This window comes from Peromyscus californicus, unplaced genomic scaffold (assembly GCF_007827085.1).
Source record: "Peromyscus californicus insignis strain IS unplaced genomic scaffold, ASM782708v3 Scaffold_9__1_contigs__length_137607984, whole genome shotgun sequence".
Taxonomy (NCBI): domain Eukaryota; kingdom Metazoa; phylum Chordata; class Mammalia; order Rodentia; family Cricetidae; genus Peromyscus; species Peromyscus californicus.
The window spans coordinates 100266857-100292579 of NW_026294617.1; the positions used below are offsets into that span (position 1 = coordinate 100266857).

General features: G+C 44.1%; 1 protein-coding gene and 1 long non-coding RNA gene across 2 annotated transcripts in view; one reads left to right on the forward strand and one right to left on the reverse strand.

Annotated features, from left to right (window-relative positions):
* On the forward strand, nucleotides 1-23997 carry LOC128105937 (uncharacterized). Its single transcript, XR_008216542.1, has 5 exons — nucleotides 1-1469; nucleotides 7399-7485; nucleotides 11256-11331; nucleotides 22921-23053; nucleotides 23606-23997. It is a non-coding gene; the product is annotated as an uncharacterized LOC128105937 (long non-coding RNA).
* Nucleotides 18809-25723, reverse strand: part of Synpo2 (synaptopodin 2) — a 172148-nt gene continuing 165233 nt past the window's right edge. The window contains exon 5 of the mRNA XM_052731240.1: nucleotides 18809-23192. Coding sequence (XP_052587200.1) covers nucleotides 22653-23192 — 540 coding nt within the window. The 3' untranslated portion in view covers nucleotides 18809-22652. The remainder of the gene's footprint in view (nucleotides 23193-25723) is intronic.

The window sequence follows — 25723 nt, forward strand, 5'->3', positions numbered from 1 at the left end:
CACAGGAAAGCCTCTGACCTTTTTGGCCTGGCAACCAAAGATTGATGCTACCCTGGTACCTCTGCCCTCAATGTCATGGAGACCACAGGAGCCTGGGATGACAATCTAGGTAATGGACTAGTTTCTGTCATTTTAACTGATACATAGGCCATTTGAATTATACTTCCTGCTATAATTTATCCTTCTCAGATCTCTGATGGTATTGACCACTAGGCTAACTTTGTCAGCTTAGCAGCATCAGGCAACCAGGTTCTTCCCCAACACTGCATCCACCTTGTTAGCTCATTTCATATGTAAAAATTAAGTCTTGCCTTTTCTAGAGCTACTAGGTATCCTGTTGAGTAAAAGCAGACAGGTTTGCCTTGCAAACAGGCTTCATATTAAAAGATAAACAGGTTTCAGATATAACTTTCCATTAAAGGAACATGATTTGAAATGATTGTTTTCAGTAATGAATACTTGTGTATCTGGTAAATGATTAGCTGGAAGGAAAAAAGGTTAAACTCTATGTAAGTTTTGAGGTCCTAAGAAAATGTTTTAAGATATATAAAGGTCTGAGAATGTGAAAGCTTAAGTTCTGAGGGTCTCACAAAATGATTTAAGATGTAAATGCAAGTTGTAAAGGTATAAATAAGTGATTTAAAATATATGAAAATGGGTAATGTTTCAGACTTCTTTCTCTTTCTATGCTATTGTTACACTAAGATTTCAAAATTTCAGAGTTTTAGCATTGATCAATGGAGTTCTGATAAGCTGGTAGAACACTAACCACTTACTGTTTAGTCACAAGCTCAAGATTTTAAATTTCCTTTGGTTGCCTTCTAATATACACTTGAAAGTGCTTATTATTAGTCCAAAGACATCTCTGTCCAATCTATATCTATCTGTCTGAACAGAGGGAAAAAATGTTCATGCTTTTTCACCCAAATCTGTAGCTTTTGCTAGGACTCAAAGGTGTGACTCTGATCCAGCTGTTTTATAGACACCTATTATCTGATTTTTCTACAATGTGGATTTCAGTACAGATTGGTTATACTAATAATATATCTAAAACTTTTATGTCTTTTGTAAACTAAAAATTCATGTAAGCTTCAGAGGATCTAGGCAATCACAAAACTTGGATCCATCTCTCACAGGTCAAAAGGACTCCAGGTAAGTACAGCCTAAGTTTCCCCTCCTGTCTATTCCCCTCCTGAGGATGGTACCTTTCTCTCTCTTGGAACTCCTCCCCTCCCCCAACTACTAGGACTATGGACCTGAACATTCCAAATGTAATATTTTCCTTTAAGTTCTTTCAACTTCTGTTTCTAGTCTATATCTGCCTCCGCTGATTTTTCACTTGGCTGACAGACAACATCCAAACATCATTTGCTGACTACAACCTGTTCCAAATGACTGTGAACCTTGGACTTGCAGAAGGCTGATGTGGACCAGTCCAGCCAACGTGAATGCTCTGTCTCGTCAGCTGGGTCAGTAAGCCAGATGCTTCTGATGATTGCCCCACTGCCTGAATTCCCTCCTTGCCTTTGACTAGCATTCCAGGCCTCTTGGGCCCTGACAACAGCATCCTAGTTTAAGCAGGAAGTAGTTACAGAAGAGAGTATGTCACTCCTTGTCCCCCAAGAGGCTAGATATTAGATCAAAAGGAAACTCCCTGGCACAGGGGGCAAAAATAGCTACCTATAGTGCCTACTGACATACCAGGAAAGGTACTTGTTAAAACAAAATAGGCCTAGATCTATCAACAGGTAGAGTCATTAGCTGAAATAGTTCTATGATATGATAGGGCACTCAACCTGCTATATGAAAAAGAGAGAGGTATTGTATGACTTTAAGAGAAAATTGTTTTTTCTATACAAACCACTCTGGAATTATTAGAAATAATCTGGCTGTACTGAAAAAAATCATTGCAAAAAAGGGGATCTGAGATGAAGTAAATGACTGGTCCCTATTCTCATTTGCAGGCTCCTTCTAGATAATAACTCTAATGTCTGTCATCACAGGGCCTTTGGCCCTTTTGCTTCTGCTAATTACTGTTGGCTCTTGCATCATTGATGCCTTAATTAGATGATAATTACTATCTAGGTGCCATTAAGCTGATTGTTATTAGATCCCAATATAAACAGTATGGTACCCATCACAGAGTCAAGGATTTGACTTGGGATACAACTCAAGTGGAGAATGTGAGAGCCAAAGTTACATTTTAAGTTATAATTATTATGCCTAAGAGATCCATGAAACAAAAATATCTCTGATCTGCAAGCCTCTTACCCAAGGACAGATAGTTTCTGAAATGCTGGAGGCTATTGTTTATGGGAGATAACAAGCCACATGTTTTCACTCCCCTAAACAAGTTTATTTGACTCATTTGCACCAGATGTACTTGATACATGTGGGTGGAAAGTTCACAGGCAGGAAATACATCAGTATGTACGCTTGCCCCTGATTGGATACAGGTTTGCCCCTGATTCGGTGTAGGCCAGAGATACATCAGGATGTATGCTTGTCCCTGATTGGACCTGATAGGGAATACTTAAGCCACTGCAAAACATGACTTGGGAACATTTTTCTGGAAAACTAGAGATGGACCTAGCCAGAAAGTCCATCAACCTGGACAATATTTAATTGAAGCTTGCTTCAAATTTGACTTTAAATTATGGTAGTTGTCTTTTTTCCATCGGTGGGATTAACAAAAGCTGCCAAGTTCTGCTACTTATTGGGGTTGGAATGTGGGCCCCTTGTTCAATTACATCTTCACCAGTTTTCTGTTTTCGATGGTTACCTTCACTACCTAAGCTTGGCTATTCTGGAACTTGCTCTGTAGACCAGGCTGACCTTGAATTCAGAAATCCACTAGCCTCCACCTCTGGAGTGCTGGTATTAAAGGTGTGGACCACCACATCCAGCTCTAAGCTTTTCTTTAATTACTTTTCACAAGTTGAAAACTTAGTGGGGGGTGGGGTTGGGGGGTGGGATCTTGCCCTGAGGTCACCAGTCCTTTTATTCCATTTCTTAATCTGTTTATCTTCTTGAACACAGTACTTAGTTCCATTCCACTTCCTGGTGTTCCCTTTCTCCTCAAATTTTACATTTTGTTTTTTTTCCTTGCTCAGCTTGCTCCTTTTCATTATAAATCTTCATTAGAATTTCCATTAATAACCACACTACAGAGTCTATACTATGTTATTTTGAGATTTCCTCTACTGATGGAATTAATCCAAAACTCTTCATTTTAGCCTCAGGCAGACTCTTCAGACAAGGGCAAAAGCCAGCCACATTCTTCACCAAAATATTACAAGAACGATCTCCAGGCCGCATATTAATATTCTTCTCTGAAACTCCTTGAGCCAGTCCCCCACAATTCAAATCATTCTCAGCACCATTGTCTTCCATGCTCCTACTAATGTGGCCTATTAAAGCAGTGCTTAAGCACTCCACTACTTTCCTAACCCAAAGTACCAAAGTCTAAATTCCTCCCAACAAAAACATGGTCAGGCCTAACACAGCAATACCCCAGTCCCTGGTACCAACTCTGTCTTAGTTAGGGTTTCTATTGCTGTCAAGAGACACCATGATCATGGGAACTCTTATAAAGGGAAAACATTTAATTGGGTGGCTTACCATTTAGAGGTTCAGTCCAGTATCATCATGGTGGGACATGGTGGCATGTGGTCAGACATGGTGCTGGATTAGGAGCTCAGAATTCTACATCTTTGATTCACAAGCAACTGGAAATCAACTGTCTCACTGAGTGTAGCTTGAGCATGGGAGACCTCAAAGCCCACCTGACAGTGACACTCTTCCTCCAATGAGGCCACACCCACTCTAATAAGGCCACACCTCCCATTAGTGCCACTCCCTTTGGGGGCCATTTTCTTTCAAACCACCGCAGTCATGGAATAATTTGCTGATATATATCTTAGTGAAACTCAAGAACTCTTGGATGGGAATTCAGCTCAGCTGGTAGAGTACTTTCCTGGTGCATAGGAAGTGTTGGGTTCAATCCCTATAGGGATGCATTTCTGTGAAAACATCTCTTGCAGCCAAGTTAATACTATGCCTTTAGATAATCTAAGACCCTGTACTAAACCTGCTGGCCTCCTGTGTGCACAGTCTGTTTAACCTTCAAAACAATATAACCAACCTTGTTATTCCTTGAATTTTCCACGCAATCAGCTTTCACAAACTAAACTAATGTATAGCTTTATCTTAAGTCACATATTCTTCTGTACCCTGACCCAGAATAATGAATATATGTATGTGTGTTTCGTGGTAATCATTTGCTTAAAGCAGCCCACAAGTTGGAAGCAACCTTAAAACTCAAAGTCACACAGAACAGCCCCAGGCTGGTGGGTGGGCGCCACTATGAAGAACAGGTATGTGGTGGAGAAATGGGAGAGAAGGAGAAGCAGTGTGGTACCTGCACTGTGGATAGAAGTGGAACTGAACTGGGGTGAGGAACAGGCTGATATGGGTGACCTATGCTGCCATCTGAGGCCATGTGATGTCCTGGCCTATGCTGCCACTGAGGGCCAGGTCTAGGTCCATGGCCCAACTGCAGTTGGGGTCTGTGTTGATGTCCATGGCCCATCTTACCGCTGAAGTCCTTGTGAATGCTCAAGATCTGGGCTGACATGTGAGGCCATGGTGACAGCCAGGCCTGCCTGAGCTGTGACAGAGGGCCATCTCTGGGTCCATGGCCCAACCACAGCTGGGGTCTGTGTTGATGTCCATGGTCCATCTTACCACTGAAAGTCATGTGGATGGCCAGAGTCTGGGCCACAATCTGAGGTCACATTGGTGTCTGAGGGTCATGCTGGCACCAGGGCCATACCAATCTGAGTGGCCTGCACAGGCACCTAGGGCCATGGTGACATCAGGGCCTGAGCTGCAGCAGAAGGCAATCTTTGGGTCTGTGGTCCTATCACAACTGGGTTCTGTATTGATACCTGTGGCCCATGTTACCACCAAGGGCCATGGGAGAGCTGACCCTGGTGGCTTGGGCACTGGAGAGCTGGTCCTGCCCCTCGCCAGCCACCTCAGCAGGAGAGCTTCCCCCCACTCCTGGGAGAACTGTTCCCAGAGGCATAGGTGCAGGAGACCCGGCCCTGACCTTTGTTGACCTGGGGAAAACTGCCCCTGGAAGCTGAACCTACATGGGAAGAGCTGGCCCCACCCCTCACCATGTACACAGAAGAGCTGGCCCTGACCCACACCTGTACCAACTCAGGTACAACCCAGGCCCACATCCAGCCCATCTATGACCTGTCATATACTGGTCCTATAGGACCATAGCCACAGGATCTCCATGACTCAGGGCAGCAGCAGGATATCAGAGAGAAGTTTAAGTGAGGGTCCAGTATTGATGGTGTAGCAGAAGCCAGGGTCCTTGAACCAGACCAACAACTCATTGCAATGAGCATTTGCAAGTGAAGCTGTTTGATCAAAAGGGTGTAATGCATGACACACCGCAGCTCCCAAGACCACCAGGACAAAAGAGTGTGTGATGGAGAGGAGGGAAAAGTGGAGGAACAAAATGTTTTGTTTCACTTATATTTATCTATTTTTATTTTATTTTGAGGGGGAGGCTACAAGGTGGAGGGCAGACATGGGAAGATTGGGAAATGAGTGGGATTGGGATGCATGATGTGAAACTCCCAAAGGATCAATTAAAAATAATGTTAAAAATAAAACATAAAGCCACCATAAATGTTGCAAGCAGCATGTGGCTAAAGGTTGGAAACATCTGTTTGCAATGTTGAGTGTTACTGTGAGTCACATGGGCAGAGTAACTGCTTCCCTTGTAGACTCTGTTGAAGACTCTGTTCAAAACAAAATCCCCATCCTTTCCCACATCACATTTTCTGAGCTGTCCAATAGATACAGTGAGGACCAGACACTGAATCAGACACAAGAACAGACTCAGGCATGGGACTCAGGCACAGCTCACAGGCACCAGGCACCATTAACAGGGCACAGACTGAGACTCACTCAACAGACACACCACAGACAGGCCAGGAACCACAAACTGCAGACAGACAGAAAGCGTGGGGAAAGAAGTGGAGAATTCAAATTTGGTCTTGCTTTTGGTCAAATGAATCCAGAAGGATTATTATTATTATGCCTTTCGTTCATTAGGCAACGAAGGCTCACTCTCAGGTTATTTCTAATGCATTAACCAATGTAGATCCCCAGGACTGCGTAAACCCAATGAGGTGGTTACATGCCTTTAACTCCAGAACTCAGGAGGTGGAAATAGGAGGATCAGAAGTCCAAGGTCACCTTGGGCCACATGAGAGATTCTCACAAAAACAAGCAAGGGGGAGGGCAGAGACAGGAGGGAGAAGGGAGGGCTTAAACAGCTGTAGGGAGGAACTAGCTGAAATTAGGAAAGGTGAGGAAGAGTGATGAGCATATTGAACTCCTAGAACATAGTCCAGTTACAGCAAGGGTGAAAGGAGAGAGTTTAATAGGATTCATGTTTACCAAATCCTTGTAAGTGCCAGGAGGGCCCATAGGCACCACCTAGTTCTTTGACAATACTGTTATGGTGGGTGTCTTCATTTTATTGTAAGGAAAACAAAGTGGAAGATGGTTTATTCTTCTCACTGTATGTGTGTGTGTGTGCGTGTGCGTGTGTGTGTGTGCCTGTGTCTGTGTGTATTATATACCTCCAAGCTGGATTTGAACTCACGGTCCTCCTACCGCTTTTTCCCAGGTGCTAGGATTACAGGCGTGTGCCACCATTGCCCAGCTAAAACAAGCGTTTTTTAAGAACATGCCTCCAGATATTATGTTTGCTTTGCTTTGTGGTTAGAAAGAACAAGAGAAAAAAACAAGCAAATGAAATAAAGAATTCATGATGTTATCTTCTGTGAGGCTCTAGCCTGGGAAAGACAATGGTGAGGTCAAGTTGAAAACACAGTGGATCTTTCATATTCTAGTCTACTGGCATTTGGGACTGTCTACAAAAGCCATAGTACATACTTCCTCATAATGAATACGACCTGTGGAAAAGTCTGCATTATCCATTCATTCCTTAATTCAATGAATATACATGAAACTTAATGGAGTCGAACACTGTACTGGGTGCTGAGCTACAAAAGTCTCGATGCCTGCCTTCATAGAACTCATAATCTACTGGGGGACACACACACACAAAAGGAATTGTGACCTATTGGGTTCTGGAGGCAAGTGGGGCTGTTACAGAAAATGTGCAGGAAGAAGAAAGTTTGCCAGGGGATAAAATGTAGGAAGACAAGGCCAGGAAAGGCTTGAAACCCAAAGGTCAATGATAAAAATTCAATTCATTTAGCAAATTTTTTTTTTTTTTTTGCTGTGAATGTTAAGTCCTGTTGACAGATACAAATAACCTGTAGCGCAACTTCTGCATTTCAGCAGGGGCAGAACTGGATTTCCACATCCGTCCAGGTTGCATCTGGTGGAAGGGGCCTGCCTTCCTGCAGGCCAGGACAGAGATGGCAAGTAAGCTTAAGCCCGAGGGAAAAGGCAAACTATGGACAAACTGTCCAGAAGTGAGGGACTGATGAACCTTCTGAATAAGGACTGGCCTCGGTTGTTGCTGCAGGGAAGGGCTGAAGCACTGTGGGATCCCCGGAAGCTAGGGAGAGAAGTGGGGACTGGCTAGAAGGAATTTTTAAGTGGTCAGCTGCAGAGGGAGTGGTCTCACCTCCTCTGCGCTTCCATAAATTCTTTAGTAAATCCCGCATTTCTCAGTAATATCTTTTTGGCCAGGGTATTCATTTCTAGGGAGAGGCAGACACTGGGGAGACCAAACAGGACAAGGGTCAGAAGAAACTGGAGTCGTGTTGACTCCTGATTCCTCATTCGAGCCCCCAAGGGCGTAGGACGGTAAAGAAACAGGGCTTATTCTGAAAACTAAAAAGGGTGTTTTCGCTACATCTCAGTGTGACATCAGTTCACGGTCTGGAAGCTGAATCCCAAAGTAAGACACAAACTGGAGAATCTTTCTCTGTGGCCGGAATCGTCTACTGAGGCATGAGGAAACTCCCTTGGGCCTGTGCGCTCATCCTCCTGACTCTTAAGTGGAAGCATCCATTAAGGGAGACACACCTCGGGCACGTGGATATCCTAACCCCAGCCCGATTTTAAAGAGAAGGAATTAATTAGCAGTGTGCAGAGGATTGATGACTACACAGCTCAAAGTCGAAAACGGGGAAGTCACACCTGGAATGTGAGCCCAGGCTATCTCACCACAGAGTCAGACAGCTGGCTTAATCCCACATCCAAGCATTGAGTTCCACCTACAACCTGCAAGGGAAGCAGTGTTTCTTTCGTTCATCACTGTACACTCAATGGCCAGAAGGCTGTAGGTATTCAGTAAGCACTTATAGAATGAAAAAAATCAGTAGGGTGCACAGCCTGGAAAGAAGTATTTTAAATGGTTTTGTTCAAAAGAGGAAAGAAAACGATAATTAATAGACCCATGGGGTTAGAGGGATATCACACACCAACTTTATAAATGACTAAAACAGTGTGGGAAGGGCCTCTCCCACAGCCACACCATTAATAAAGACTAGCACAGGGCAGGATGAGCAAAGTGGAGGAGGAGGGGAGGATCAGATCCAGTTAGTTTGCTCAAAATGTACAAATCCCAAAATTCAGGGGGGAAAAAAGCATCCTAATTTTAGTATCTATGTAAACTGTGTGTCTCTAAAATATATTTAAGTGTGGTTTACATTACATAATGGAAGCAGTGGTGGTCTCAATTTTTTTTCTGTACTTGGCACCACGAAAGAATTTGCTTCTGCCCAAGTATAACCTAAACTCCGGAGTACTGGTGCAGGCCCCGGAGAAATACTCTGCTGCCTTGATTGGAGGCCATGCTGGAGGTGGGGCAGGGAAACCCGATTCCTTTTTCAAGTCTGGGAGGCCACATGGAACCTCATTTTTGATTTTGTTTCCGACTTCCCTTTTTCCCTATTTCTGGCCTGTTGGTATTGTGTTTCCCCCTGGAATTTCAATAGTGTTACCGCACGGTCGGTCACAAACCTGCTTGAGCCAGTATGACGTGTTTTCTGTTAGTATGGAACCCTGGCTTTTCTGGCCCTCTGTTCTAATTCACCCCGTGTTAGGAGTTGTGGGCAGTAGAGGAGGTGGAGACAACAGGCTTCGGTGTTTCCGTCTAGGTTCCTCAGGAGGGAGTGGATGCTGACCTCCCCCACTCAATCCTCAGCTTCCCCACCCAGGAGGAAGCAGGTGCCACCTCTCTGCAACCCACCAGAACCACTGTTGACTTTTCCTTCAGCTCTGTTTACAGTCTGTGGCCACAGATAAATGTCCACGAGCCCGGAGCCAGGGTGGATGCAGGTTTTTGTTGGGCCTGAAATGTATCCAACTTTAAGACTGCACTTAAGAGAAGATGTTACATAAAAGGTGTAATTTTCAATTTAAAAATATAAAATGAGCACAGGACTTTAGAAAGGACGTTTCTAAACTAGTTCTGCAGGGAAACCCCATTGTAGTATCCGTGATATAAAAGACATGGGAGGGCTTGTGACTTTGGGACCAAAACATTCTACTTTGTGACTGTATAGAAATATAGAGGACAAGATTCATTCTTCCTGCTTTTCCAGAATTTGGCTGTAGATGCTGTAGCACTTACATATGACAAATTATGAATACTTGTCATATCTATTAAAGAATGTGATAGGCAAGGGCTGGGGATGTGGCTCCTTGGTAAATACTTGCCTCTAGTACCCATGAGGTCCAAAGAACAGGCCTGAAGGAAAAGGGATTTGATAGGCTGGCACTGGGTTGCACTGACCCGACTACCATAACGAAAGTGCTATGGACAGACTTCACATTAGAAGCAACAGGGGATAAATAAGGGCAAAGGCCCATTCTAGTTGAAGCAGAAGAGTAGAGAGCAGAGAAATACTTCAGAGTAACATGGTAGGTTGAAGCCAGCCTGTAGGTTGAGGCTTGGAAGGTGAGACAAGGTTTGGGGGGCAGTGTGGAAAGGCATTTCAAGCCGCCAACACATAGCACTGCAGGGTTAGGGATCTGTATCCATGGAAGGAGTTTATGGAGTTTAAGCAGCTTGATGTGGAGGAAGCAGGTAGAGCTGAGGTAGGTGGGCATGATGGCTCATGCCTGTAATCACAGTGTTCTGAAAGTCTGAGGCAGGAGGATTAGCATGAGTTCAAAGCCAGACTGGCCTACAGAATGAGATCTATCTCAAAGTGTGTGCATGCACATACACACACACTCACGCACATGCATGCACTACACACAAAGACAACGAAGTTGGCGTCAACACTTCTGTGCCATTTTCAAAGTGTTCTCTCTGGAGGTTTCTTCTCTGCTCTGGCCGTTGAATGTTGGGTAGCTTCCAGCTTAAGCTCTGGCTCTCTTCACTGAAATAGAACTTCCTCCATAGACAGTTGTCAAGTGGCCCGTGGAGACAGTCTGCTGCTGTCCCCACCAGGGCTCTTGTCCCACCCTTCTCCAGGAATGAAGTGAGCCAACAGTGAAGAAGAATACAAACAGGAAGTACGTGCCATCCATTCAGAACTAACAATCTTAAAGTGAGTAAAAACGACTTAAGACAGATGGCCACATGGGACTTAAACCAGTCTGCACTCTCGGTAGCAGCAAGATGTTAAGAAAGTGCTGAGCAGTATCGTGGGTTGAAGCTCTCCAAGGCTTGGGGCAAGCCTGCAGTTCTGAGGACGGTACGGCTATTGTAGACTTGGGGAGCAGCAGTGTCTCTGAAGTCGTGGGTGGACTCGAAGGCTGGAGGCTGAAGCTGTCACAGAATGAGTCCCTGCCACCAGCTGAAATGTTACTGCAGTGCACATTATAGTCGGAGACATCACCCCACCTACCCTAACAGACTACAAAGAGCAGATAATATGCCGCCTACCTAACAGCTGGACATCACTGCGGTGTGTCCTACAGTCAGAAAATACACCCCCTGCCACACACATACCTGCTCTGACATCTGGGATGTCAATGCAGTGTGCATGATACTCAGCAGATGTCACCCCCACCTACCCTAACTTCCAGGTGTCACTACTGTGTGTAGTCAAGTCAGCAGATATCACCCTACCTACCCTAACTTCTAGGTGTCACTGCTGTGTGTACTCAAGTCAGCAGATGCCCCCCCCCCACTCCCGAAACATCCAGACATCACTGTGGTGTGTATTGTCAGCAGTCACAGCTTATGTTACCTTATGGTTTTGTATTTTTGCTTCTACCACTACTTACAGGGTCCAAGATTGGAGGGAGTTGAGGTCCTATGAGTGCTCAGCTCACTATGACAGCCAACTGAAGTGACACCTGTGGGTAAGTGAGTATCTACAGGTGAATGTGTGCAGGCAAGAAGGCTGAGTAGTGATCCAGTTAATTCCTTTGGGAGAACTCACTGCTCAGCACTGCACACATAGGCAGAAGATCTTATTGAAATATTTGCTCTTAGTGCTCAGAACATACTGTAGTTGTGTAATTGTATTTGTTATGAGAAATGTCATTTTAAGCCAAATGTGGTGCCATGCATCTATACATCTCAGTTTTCAAGAGACAGAGGCAGGAGGATTGCCAAAAGTATGAGAACACCCTGGTCTACCTAGAAAGTTCTAGGCCATATAGTGACACCCTGACTCAAAAACTAACCACCTACCCACCAATTAAAACAGCAAGAAAAAAGTAAAAAGAAAAGGTAGCCTTATTTCAGCAACAGAATTACTGAAATATATTAAAATCAGTGTTTAGAAGGTCCTGTCATGGCATGGTGGAGTGTTGTGTCTGCTTCCCGCTGACATAATTTGAAATAAATAGTATTTAATCCCTTCTCTGGCATCAACACTCTGATTTTATGGTGCAGAGATTAAAAGACCAGGCTTTGCTCCAAAGTAAACAGCTTAGAACTGAGTCCTGAGTCTCAGTTACAAGCATAGCTCTTGGGAAGCCATTGACCATAGCTCTTGGGAAGCCAGTTCATCACAGGTCTTGGGAAGCCAACTGACTATAGCTCTTGGGAAACCATTGACCATTGCTCCTAGAAAGCCATTGATCATAGCTCCTGAGAAGCCATTGACCATAGCTCTTGGGAAGCTGACTGACCATAGCTCTTGGGAAACCAGCTAACCAGACTATCCTGTACCTTATTTTCCTCATCTGTAAAATGAAAGTTACAATAGCAACTCTTTAGCACGGTGAATGTGAAGATTAACTAAATAACTATGCAAACGGTCTGACACAGAGGAAGCAAGCCTCACCATTTGTGGCTCTCATTATACTCTGGTGGTTCTTTTATTTTAATAACAGTTTCCACAAAGCTTAAAAACATCTATACTCAATATCAGCTAAGGATATCCAACATAAGGCTTTCAGTTTTTCTACTCAAAATTTATCTCTCACTGTAGAGTTTCTCATTCCCATAAGAAAACAAACAAACAAAAATACCATCTATTCAGTGGGTCAAGCCATAAAAATCTAAAAGCTAGCTCCTCCCTTCTATTTAATGGCATTAACTGAGGTAGAAGTAAATTATTTTGTATGGGGTTTGGTGTGTTGTAACTGTAGACAATTAGTGATTACTATGACAACCACCACTGCTACCACCACCACCACCACCACCACCACCATCATCTAATAGTATACTTAACATCTAGAAAACACCTCCCACATCCAGGTGTGGTGGCTTACTCATAGTCTCAGCACTCTGAGAGGTTGAGGCTAAAGGATTACCATGAGTTCAAGGTCTGACTTGGCTACATAGTGAGTTTGAGGCTAGTCTGGAGTATATAGAATGGATCCTGTCCCCAAAATACAAACTAACAAACTAACCAACAACGAACTAAATAAGAAAGAAAATTCTCCCCACCGTCCTGATGATTTGATGAGTTAGACAAATCATGCCAAACCAAGCTCTTCTTCAGTTTTGTTTTTTTTTGTTTTTGTCCCCCCCCCTTTGGGCTGATGATTTCAATAAGATACTGATTATATGAATACATAGTTTCTAGTCCTTATGTCTCCAGCACGGATCTTCACCTTGTTTATCTAAAAGCTGACTGTGGCTGACATAGGTGATAAGGTTAGAACAGCCCAGGCGAGTGTTTTCCAATTATTTCCATTTGTTTAAAATATAATCCTAATAATGAAAGGATTGTGACTTTCTGTCCGTCATCACACTGTTGACAGACTTGTGGGTCTCTGGAGCACCATCTGTCCGGGTGGGAAGCACAGGCCATCAACTTCCCAATTACAGAGCTGCTCTGTTTAGACCCAGTTGCCATGCTGTTGGCTGCTTCTGTTTGCTCTACTCTTTTGGAAGCACACATCATAGTGCTTTTCTCATTGTGGTGGTCACCTTCGTTTTGTGTGTCTATTTGGGGAGAATTATAGAATGGAAGTAATGATACACTGCCACATAAAATCCGCCTTCAGTCGCCCATGACATCATCTTTGTCTGTGAAACAGGAAGGGAGGAGAGAGGCTATGTCTGGAGCAACGCTGGCTCCATTCTGTACGCATCAAGCTCCCCTTGATTGGAAAGTGCTTTACAGCACAGTGACATTAACGTCCGAAGACGGCATTGCACTAAGGTGTAAGGCTGTCACTTTAAATCTGGCAGTCGGTGGCTACAAAAGCTGTGCTGTCAGGTCCCTGTAAGAACACAACATAGAAAGAAAGAGAACCAGACTCCATTCTGGTGGTGTGAGCCCCTCCTCTGAGCCACTGCTCAGCCATAGGTTCCCTCCTGATTTTAAATGTTCAGGTTTTGAAAACCCAGCCAGATATTAATACCTTAATCTTGGAAAAGTGACTTTGATACCATGGAATTTTGTGGAATATGTAATTTGAGATACTTTGAAATCAAAGATTCAGGATTACTCAACAAAGGATAAATTCTTAGATTATATTTCAGGAAAGGAATTTGTTCAATTTTTCTGAGAGCTCATTATTTCATCTGACAAATGGAATTTTTAAAAAGTATTAGTATTCTGGTCATTCATAAAATGAAGTCTGCGAAAACTATGATCACATGTTCTACTCCCAGGCAGTCAGGAGAAGGGTGACTGTCCCGGGCGCACTGGGTCATACCTGCTTTCCTAGAAATCAGCACGTGGGCTGCTGGGAGTCACTGAGCACAGCTCTCTGTCCTGTTGACAGAGACTTAAAGAGGCAGCAGCTGATAAGGACAGTCAGGGTGCTGGAGGTGGGAGCTAGGTGACAGGGAGGGACAAAGACACACGGTGGCAGAAAATGGACAACAATGATGGGGAGGGAAGGGCCCCGAAGGATAGTCTAGTGTTGACCTATTTAGTAGAGAGTGCTTTTGAAGGCAAAAAAGTATACCTGCTTTTTCATATGGAGAGATTTGTTGTTTTGTTTTACATTTTGTGTTAGACTGCCATGCAATTATTATCTGAGTGCAGGGAGCAAGGCGGGCATCCGAGTGCAAGGGGAGAGAGGGCATCCGAGTGCAGGGACAGAGGTGCATCCCAGTGCAGGGAGAGAGAGAGGGGCATCCCAGTGCAAGGAGAGAGAGGGGCATCCAAGTGCAGGGAGAGAGAGGGGCATCTGAGTGCAGGGACAGAGGTGCATCCGAGTGCAGGGAGAGAGAGGGACATCCGAGTGCAGGGAGAGAGAGGGACATCTGAGTGCAAGGAGAGAGGGGGACATCCGAGTGCAGGGAGAGAGAGGGGCATCCGAGTGCAAGGAGAGAGAGGGACATCCGAGTGCAAGGAGAGAAAGAGACATCTGAGTGCACGGAGAGAGAGAGACATCCGAGTGCAAGGAGAGAGGGACATCCGAGTGCAAGGAGAGAGAGGGCATCCGAGTGCAAGGAGAGAGAGGGACATCCGAGTGCAAGGAGAGAGGGACATCCGAGTGCAGGGAGAGAGAGGGACATCCGAGTGCAGGGAGAGAGAGGGACATCCGAGTGCAAGGAGAGAGGGACATCCGAGTGCAAGGAGAGAGGGACATCCGAGTGCAAGGAGAGAGGGACATCCGAGTGCAAGGAGAGAGAGAGACATTCGAGTGCAAGGAGAGAGAGAGGGACATCCGAGTGCAAGGAGAGAGAGAGAGGGGACATGGGAGTGCAAGGAGAGAGGGACATCCGAGTGCAAGGAGAGAGAGAGAGGGGACATGGGAGTGCAAGGAGAGAGGGACATCCGAGGGCAAGGAGAGAGAGAGACATCCGAGTGCAAGGAGAGAGAGGGGACATGGGAGTGCAAGGATTAACAGGGAAGATCTGAGGCAAAAGGTTGAGAGGCCCTTACTTCTGAAAACAAAATTCAGATACTCACAGAATTGCCAAACAGAGTGCCGTGATTAGCTGGGTGTTCGGATGTGGAGGATATCAGAAAGCCCTCAGTGGTGGGAGAGACCTTCTTAACCTGCACCCTTCAAGCTCCTTCTGAAGCCTGTCATGGAAACTGCAATCCCTCCTCCCTAGGGAGAGTCACAGCGTTAGAGTCCCTCTTTCCCAGGTCAGCTGTAAAACCCAGGAAAGTCACTCTTTTCTTTTTGACCCTTAGAGTCTCTCTCCAGAAGTCCCTTTCCCATACTTGAGAGAACTACGTATTCCATAGAGAAACCCAAACTAGTCCCTCCTCAAGCTGCTACCTTTAGGCCACGCCTTTTTATCCAGTCCCATTTCAACATGGCTGCCCGTTGTGCATCAAACTAAGCAGAAAAATGGACCACGCTCCCTAGGTCTTTGGGTTTTCATTTCTGAAGGCTTCTGTGTCATCCACAACTTTCACTAAATCCATTGTAAGTGGATGTTTCCTTGCTAAGTGGTCTTTTATTATATGGATGCTGCTGGGATTCTATAGGTAAGCGAGAGTACAACGCCCTGCAGCGTAGCCCTAGAGGGGCACCCATCACTCCTTGATTCGTTATTCGTGCATTTTTAAGAACTCTTGTTTTTCTGTGCCCTTTGTTAGCTAGTCCTGCAGAAAGCTGTGCTATGAATGAGGTGCTGGGCAGCGGGGAAAACTTAGCGAATGTGTCTTGAAATGAGGCCAATCTCTACGGGACAGGGAGCAGCCCTGAGAACTGCAAAATGTCTGCAGTTTCTCTCTCTCCCTTCCCCCTCCCACTCCTGCTCCGTTCTTTCACTTGAAATGGGGCCTAAATATGTAGCACAAGATGACTTCCACTTCACTAAGTATTCCCAAACGACCTTGACTTTTTATCTTCCTGGAGAAGCATCCCCAAGGCTGGGATTACAGACCATCAATCCATTATGCCCAGTCTTGCTTGTTTGGTTTCCTATCTAGCTTCTGACACAATTGCTTCATCACACTGAGGGCATGGGTGCACAGAAGACAGCCTTTTGCTTTCTAACATGTGCTCTGGGACTACCACGTGTGGAAGAAATATCCCCCCAAAATACATGAAGTCTCAATTGTGTGCATGAATAATTCTTTCTAGGGAAGATACTGCTAAGAAAAGGCTGCGTCCCATCACTATTTTCCTAGGAATATAGACGAGGCCTTTGGGGGTGGGATTTGGGCCCAAGATTATGCTATTGATTAAGCTGTTCTAATGTATTTGGCCATTTAGAGGAAAGCTCACACTCATATCATCATGGTGTGGTGTTTGTACTGTACAAAGCCTTTCCAGAACATTGAGTGAAAAATTAAAGTACAAAGAGCTGTGTGGGTGAGCCAAGCTTTTCCTCCTGTAACAGAAGAGCTAGAGGAAGGCTTAGGAGAAAGGGTGACAAGAGCCACGGAGAAGGGGACAGGAAAGCCAGTCTTCCAGAAAGTTGTAAGGAGAGAAAAATAAGCCGGGCGTGGTGGGTGAGATCATTTCTTCTTTAAGTGCCCTTAATGAAATGACTTGGCTTTTACAGCGGGGAAGAACATTGTGAGATGTTCCAGAGGGATGAACAGTCATGTTTATAAGGCTGTGAGTAGTGAAACATCACTGCATGAAAAGTGCTGCTGTATATACTAAAAAAAGCAATCCCCAACGTTGTGATTTTCCCAAGGCTGCTGAGAGATCGTGCACTGTGTTGAGGTCCCACAACTGTTTCTATGAGCATTGGGGAGATGGCGCCATCTTGGCTTGCTCTTGTTACTGTCTTCTCGGGAGATGAGGCATGGGGCTTGAGCCTCAGAATTCTCAGGGGAAGGACCTTTTAATGCAGCAACTGTATGTAAGCTGGGCTAGTTTTCTGCCTCCCTGTCTCCCTCCATTTCTCTCTTCCCAGGACTGAGGATCAAAACCAGATCTCTAGTGTGCTAGGTCAGCAGTGTACCAGTCAGCCACATACCTAGTCCTACTATTTTCTCTTAAGTCACATAAAACCTTTTAAGCATTCCTCATTATGTAAGTATGCTTTCAAACAATGACCCTTTATTAGAAAGCAAAAAAAAAAAATAGCTTTTCCTTAATATTTTCCAAAAAAAAAAAGTTAAAAATCTGTGCTGTGTGATACTGATTGACTGGGAAACACATTCTAGCTGTTCGCTTTAATATTCCACAGGAAAAGCCCATAGGAACTGCTAAGGAAGGTGTATATAAAAACGACAGCTTCCGTTTCACATGGTGAGACTCGGCCAGCCCCAAGTGGACAAAGCATTAGAAACCCTGGAATGCCACACTGGGAAGGTAGAGAAACAGCCCAGTGAATTTAGAATCTACCAGCCTGCTGGCCACTCGTGTACTGGCTGTGTTCATGCTTGGAATTGATTTCCAATAAATGAATAAGACTAATATCTTTAAAAAATGCTTGTATTAGTTCCTTTTCATATGCTGACAAAATACACCCAAAAAAAGCAACTTGGGGGAGAAGGATTTGTTTTGGCTCACAGTATGAGGGTGCCGTCCATAACGGTGATGAGAGTACAGGGCAGCTGGTCACGGTGCTTCAGCAGTCAAGAAGCAGAGAGTAACAGGCCCAGCTGCTTCCTTGTTCTTAGGCAGTTCAGGACCCAAGCTCATGGAGCGGTCTTGCCGGATTTTAGGGTGTCTCCATCGACCTAGAAAGTCCCTCCCTCACAGATGTGGCCAGAGGCCAACTACAATGTAATCTCTCACAGGAGCACCCAGAGGCTTGTCTCCTAGGTGACTCCAGATCCTGTCAAGAGAACAACAGTAAGCACCACAGGTCCCACACTTCTTTTTTGTTTTACTGTGCTGTGCTTTGGTTTATGAGACAGGGTCTTGCTTTGTAGGCCAGGCTGGCCTTGAACTCGTGATCCTCTTGCTTCAGCCTCCAGTGTTCTGGTGTCACAGGCATATGCTACCACTCCTGGCTGGAATCTCAACTTCCTAATGAAATTGACTGTATTTTCAAGTGAGTCTGGAAAGAAGTTTTTGAATGTGACAGTGACAGTCTTTGCTTGGCCAAAGTTCAATCAGCATATTATATGCATGAGTGTATTAAGCATATCAGTATGCTTCCTCAGAAAATCTAGTTTCAGCAAAGAACGTGACAAAGTCAGTGTACCGTAAGTCCCCACTTTGGATGTCTAATCGAGCCCCTTATCTTTCAACACTCCCCAGAAGACCTCTGATCGTCTTGGCTTGTCAGCAGCAAGCACCCTGTTAGTTGGGCTTATCCAGACTCTTCAATGCCCCAAAGTGTCCTTAGTTACTCTCCACCCACCCACCCCACCTGCCCCTTCACCATTATGTCATCTCTGCCATGCTGCATCTGGAATTGAATGCTGTCTCTTTCCCCACAGCAAGGCTCGAGTGCTGTGCTTCTCTCGTTATGGCCTGATAGTGAGTCAAGCCTCTGCCATGCTTTAGTAAATGTCACAGAATGATTTTAAAAAAAGTTAAAATGTTGCCATGCAGTATGAAATCCTTACAACGTGTCTGGAAAACTTGTGAAATTTACAAAGCAGGCACTGGACAGGAGTAAATCTCCCTTGCAGTGAAAAATAACTCAAAATGATCTTTACACGGACAGAAATGAAAAGGCTTCTGAGTTGATTTTCAAGTTACTTTATTACTAACACCATTTAGATTTTCAGTCTGAGTCTTCACATACAGCCTTTGGGGACCAAGAGAAATAGAAATGACAATCTAATTAGCCAGAGAACAGACTTCTTTTTGATAGGAAAGTATGAACTGTGTAGCAGTTACTTCTGCTTTGAATAGAAACCAAGTGTGAAAATCTACTTTTTTTAAAGAAACATTCTTTCAATTCCTCTCCATTATAACTGTCCCTAATTGATATATTTATTCATCCAAAGTTTGAAGTCATTAATACACATACATATCTATGATTAAGGCCTAATAAGTGTATACTCTCCAAGGTGCATGATGCTGCCAAACATCCTCAAACACAAAGGGACTAGAATCTGTGCAGTCATCACACTCAGAGTTCAAGTTTAAATCATCTACTAACTAATGCTTCATATCCATGCAATGATACAATGTTCAAAGTCAATGGGAGGAAATGCCATATTAACATCTCTATAACTGGCATGCTCAACCTTTAGAGCAGGTTTAGTACAAACATTATGTAGCTGCTGGTGATTGAAATGTGTCTTGCATATCTTTCGAAGCCACAGCTCTTCTGTACAATTGCTATTATTTGGAAAATGAGACCCACTCATTTTATTCTTGTTAGAACAATAGTTAGCAACATCTTCCTGACTGTAAGAGCCTGGATCTACGGGTGGCTGAATGTCAGTGATGGAACTGTGTCACTTTCTAGTCAACTAGATGAAAATCCCACAGTGGACCCAGTGCTAATTTGCAGCAGCATTCTTGCTTTGCAAAATTTTCTACACAGTTTGACTTGTGGAAGCATCACTGTCTGATAAAGACACTCAAAGTCATCACGAACAAAATATGCAGCCTTTCTGTTGGGTAGAATGAGTTCAGATAGCTCAATATAAATGCTAGTTTGGGTGTCGTACAAGCAGAGGACAAGTGCATTTTATAATAATATCGAAAACATCTGCTTCTTTTGAGTCTAATGAGTTTTAGCAAATAGTGTGATATAAATCAGCTGGTGGAAATAAAGCCTAGCACTTACAAAAGAAAGTGGTGGGATAGAGTTTGGACCCACTAAATAACGTCTTTTCCATTTAAGTCTCCCATTTCTCAAAACAGCCTAATCCAGGATGACTCAAACACCATGGTTAATTTGAACCTGATACGGATCATATGTGCAGGATTCTTCAAACTCTACTAGCCTGACATTATTCTTTTAAGATTCTGCAACAACAACAACAACAACAACAACAAAAAACAACAAAAACAAAGCAAAACAAAACAAAACAACCACAAAAAAAACTCATAGGTGACCAATAATTACATTTTATACTTTAAAGGAATTAACATTATGTTAATTTTATATAAATTAACAATGAAACTTTTGCTGTTGATTTTTTGCTTTTTTTGGTTTGTTTGTTTTTGTTTTGAGACATGATGTCACTTATAGCCCAGGCTGGCCTGGAATTTTTGCAGTCCCTTTTCTTCATCCCTCGGAGTCTAGGAGTGCAGGCATAAGGCATCACACGTGGCTAGCAATCAACTTTTGGAAAGTAGTCATCCATGTTGTTGCCGCCTAATCGAACAAATTAGTATCTGGCCACTCCTGCCCCACCTGTAGAACTTACTGTGATTTCTTCCATTTTTTTAAAAAACTTCTAAGGTAAGAGACCATTTGCATCCTCATAGTTCATTTTTAGTCTGTGAAAGATACCACCATCATGATAAGATGAAGAGTTAAAAGGGAAAATAAAGCACAATTATCCTTTTTTTTTTTAACAGACAAGAAGATTAAACACTCAAGAATTTTAAAATTAAAAAATAGTCTGGGTAAACTTGATGATGGTATGAAGTACTCTGAACTCCCTTGTATTGAACACTCGGTGGGTACGGCAGTGAGGAGCAGGCGTTTGGCCTGCCTCCTGGTCATGCTTACAAGATATGGGTTACAGGAGAGGTGAGTCAGCCGTCTGACTTCCTCTGAACAGCCTAGAAGCAGCCCTTGTGTATGCTTCTCCGGCATGTTTTCTGTAACCAAGCAAATGGTTATGAAGAACAGTTGCATAACGACAGGCATATTCATCCACCACTTCCTTCAATCCATTAATATTTCTATCGTCAACCCTCACTCCACATAACACAAAACCCGCCACTTGGAAATTCCTTTGGGGACCTTTGGTGACGTATTTCATGGCACTAACGACCTCATCCACTCCTAAAGATAATCTGATATTTATGTGATGAGCAAGAGTAAACAATGCATCAAAGGTCATTCTACCGAGAGAATCTCACAATATCAGAGTTGCTAAGAACCTAAGCAATTAGGCAATGCAGCCTTCTCATTTGATAAATGAGAGCGATTGAACTCAAGTCTCCCTGTCTCAGGCTGCTGGCTTTAAGTAGATTGGAAATAAATCCAATGCCTAGATTTGTGCTTCCCACACATTACAGTTTCCTCCAAAGTCTATCTGAGTCTCACAATTCCCTGACTCTGACATAGTCCTGTCTAAGAACATCCCTATTTCAGCCAGGCATAATGCTGCCCACCTGAAATCCCAGCACTTGGTAGGCTGAGACAAGATAAGGGTTTGAGGATAGCCTGGGCTACAAAAGAAGTACCAAGCCAGCCAGGACTACATAGCAAAGCACTGTCACAAACAGACGAACGAAAGAAGAAGGGATAGAACATTTCAGTTTCAGCCTTCTAAAACACCTGAACTGCACCTAAAAAAGTTTTAGAGAAATATCTGAAATAACACCAAGGAGATTCTTTTCTGTATAATTATTATACTTCATGTCAGGCTCACCTTAGGGATTTATTCTAATAGGAAGGATGGGAACTAGTCAAAGGAAAGGCTGGTGGCGTAGGGAAAGGCAATGGGGTGATGGGTGGATTAGAACAAGGTATAATGGCACATGCATATAAACAGGACAAAATGAAACCCCTTCCTTTATATGCTAACTTAATTTTTTGTTTGTTTGTTTTTTGTTTTTTTCAAGATAGGGTTTCTCTGTGTAGTTTTGGTGCCTGTCCTGGATCTCGCTCTATGGACCATTCTGGCCTCGAACTCACAGAGATCTATGTGGCTTTGCTTCCCAAGTGCTGGGATTAAAGGTGTGCACCACCACCACCCAGCAACTAACTTAAAAATTAATAAGAAGAATTTTATACTCCTTGCTATTAGAACTACTTGTAATTAATACGCCATATTCTAATAATTCCTTATTGGACTAAGGCATGAAGAAGATGTTTAATTCACTATAACTGAGCAAACTTGAGTTGCATGGGACTCTCGGCAAATGGAATTAAGATTTTGAATAATATATAAGTGCTAGAATACCAATGCAAGAAAGTTTTTTTTTTTTGAGGCAGGGTCTTACGTACCCTGGGCTGGCTTCAAACCATGTGCCTGAGGATTATCTTGAATTCCTAGTACTCTGCCTTGCCTCATTTTGGGTGTACACCACCACACCCTGCTCATAGTGACTGTTGGCTTCCAAGCAGTTCCTTAGGCATCCACAGACAAGGAAGTGCTCCACACTTGTGTGTTTACACACATGTGCACTCAGATAAATGACCCGTGAGAGCCACACAGGACTAAAAGTGGATTGAAGTCTATTTAAGAAGTAAAAAACCCCACAAGGGATCACTAACATAAGCAACAAAACCCACAGAGTTGTCACAGTAGCTTTCATGGTTGGTGTCTCCACCCCCTTGGGTGTGGGTTATAGTTGCAACCACCTAATGGAAGACAGTATTCAGACCTGGTCTCCATGGACATTATTTGGGGGTCATATCTGGACTCCTGCTTATAGCACATATATGGCAACTGCGAACTGTATAAGGAGTGGGTAGACATGTGGCTGTTGACTGGGGATGGCGCTTTATACTCTTGCCTTTCCGAGAAGCTCATGTTGGTCTTCTGAGTTTGGGGGACAAAGGACGGTCTCTCTTTCCAGATCTCTTGGGACCCTAGAAATGCCTTTCTCCGAGCTGCGGAGACTACATTCGCCACAATGGATTCCTGGATGCTCCTAGGTCTGAAGGCATCATCCACTAGACCAAGAGGAGACTTGGATGCTGCTTCCCAAGGTGTTGGCCTCTTGTTAGCTTTCTCCAGCCCGAGGGTCGGCTTGCCAGAATAACTGTGAGCCGGCTGGTGCAGCCAAGGAGCTGCAGGAATGATGGGTGGGGCTGATTTTCCAGGAAGAGAAAGGGAGCGCCCACTCTCCTAAAAACAAAGAAAATGTTACTGTATCTCATTCGCTTCTGTTTGTGCTTATTATTGCAAAGCACGCATAGCACCATGACCAAACCCTGCACAGATTAAAGTCCTTTAGTCCTGGAGCCTGGACGGGTTGTCTTACTTAGCTTATTCTAGCTCGGGTCCGCTGCTCGAGTCCTTCGTTTTTCTCCCTCTCATAGTTCAAAATGTTGACACGTCTTCCCTAGGAGTAACCTCATGGCAGAAACCCTAACTCTACTGAGACCTACCCTGCTCTCTGCCTTCCGTACACCCTCAGCCCACCTGCTCCATTCCAGTTCTGTTTTACCTGGCACAAAATAAACGGAACAGGAATAACTCCAGAAATGGGCCATAAACTCCTTTTTTCAAGTAACTTTTTGTTTGGTTGGAACCTCCAGCTCGATCCTGTACGATCTGGAAAGCCCCATTCCCGTCTCACCCTCCAATCCCTGCCAGCTCAGAGTCTCCCGAAGAAAGGAAAGGCGCCAAAAAACCCAGTTCAGCATTCTTGACGGCTACCGCAGCTTCCTGCCCTGAAGTTGCCAGCTGCCGGAGTCCCCATCTAAAGCGCTCAGCTTTTGACCATCCTTGGGCACAAACCCGGCTTGTGGAGGATACAGCATCCCCCTCTCCCCTACAACGTATAAAGTCTCTCTGCTCCGTTTGTGGACTCAGCTTCTCCAGCCTTGATGTCTGGGACTGGAGAACTCATGTGGGAGTTGCTTTGCTCAAATAAACCTGTTGTTACACTTTTTCAATAGGGCTTGATCTGGCTTACTGCTTTGGTGAAAAAAAAAAACCTATTATGGGGTTGGGGGCAGAAAACCTATTACTTTTAATTGCTTAACTCATTTTGGTTCACTGAATGCACTAAAAGCTACTTAGAAGTGGTTACTAATGTGAAGGGACAGGCATCTCTCCCCTCAGAATCTATTTATGTGATGAGGACCACACGACATGGGTCTTTATTCTCTGTTTCTGTCTGTCTCTGTCTCTGTGTCTCTCTATCTCTGTCTTCCTGCCTCTCTTTCTTGCTTGCTTTAGAGATATGGTTTCACTCTGTAGTCCAGGCTGTTCTCTGGGAAATCTTATGGACTCAACCTCCCAAGAGCTACGATTGTAGCTCTGAGCCCCCAAGCTCTTGTGTCTTTTGTTCTCAAGGATGAGGCATGCATAGCCTTTGTCTCGAAGGGAGTCACTTTGCTTGTCTCCTGCACATCTTGGCTCCATTTTATTTTTATTACATTCCAGAGTGTGACTCTCTGCACATTCCCCTGTGCTTGCTAAATGCCCTGCTTGGCTAATCCTTGGTAGTATGGTTTATGGAAAACTTGCCCCTTCACCCTTCTGCCTCCTTAGGAACCCTAGCCAGCGACTATCTTCTGTACTTTTTCATGTGCTCATCCCTCTTCATATGAGACTCACTTAGACAAACTGCAAGAGAAAGAAGCAAGGGGGAAATGAGTCAACTTTGAAAGTATCAAAGCATTGCTTCTTCACCAGACATGGTGGTACTGCCTATAATCCCAACACTTAGGAGCTGGAGGCAGGAGAATCAGGAGGAGTTCAAGGCCAACTTCAGTCTCATAATGTGTTAGAGGCAAGCCTGGACAACAATGTGAGACTTGCCTCAAGAAACTACACACACACACACACACACACACACACACACACACACACACACACACACAAAATGAGAGAGAGAGAAAAGTGGGGGAAGAGGAGGCTTGTTGAACAAAAGGTCATGCTTGAAGATGGATTCAAATTTCCCAGTTTCAAATTTTTCTCTCTTACCTGACTAAGTGAATAGCAATACTGGATTTGAGCAAAATGTCTCAGGCTGAGCTAGTTTCTATTTTTCAGCATGCCCCTCGCAATGCCGACACATGGGAAATGAACTGATTCTTGATGCGTGGACAAAGAGTAAAGGTGTCAATATAGTAGACGTTGGTTCTCTCCTTTTAGTCACTAAAAATGCCTACGATGCTTGAACCCCACCAAAAACTTGTTTCTATTGATGTCCTTATCTTAACCCAGAGCTCTGGCAGACCCTCTTCACTAAGAGCTGGCAAGAGTAGATGGGTGCTTTCGTCACCTTTGACCTACATCTACATTTTAAAATTTGACAACAAAATCGCATACATTCTATACTATTCGCGCATAGTTTCATAAACTTATTTAACACCTTTTATGGAATATATGGTACTTCTAAGCACTGTTCTATGAGCTAAAGACACAGAAACAATAAAGGCTGTGCCCAGGAGCACAAGATCTAGCACCATTTAAACCCCCACGGCGTGTCCAGTAATTACACAATGAAAATACACTACCTACCTTGACAGAAGGAAAGGTTTTGTTTTGTTTTATTTTTTTCTAAACTTTGAAAAAAGATTGTCTGTGAAAGAGAAATAGCTCCCCCAACAGCGTACGTCTATGCGTCCCTTTGTCAGTAGCTACAGAAAGGGTGAACACCTTGGTCTCCAGAGTCCCCGGGAAAATTCTTAGACTCCAATGAT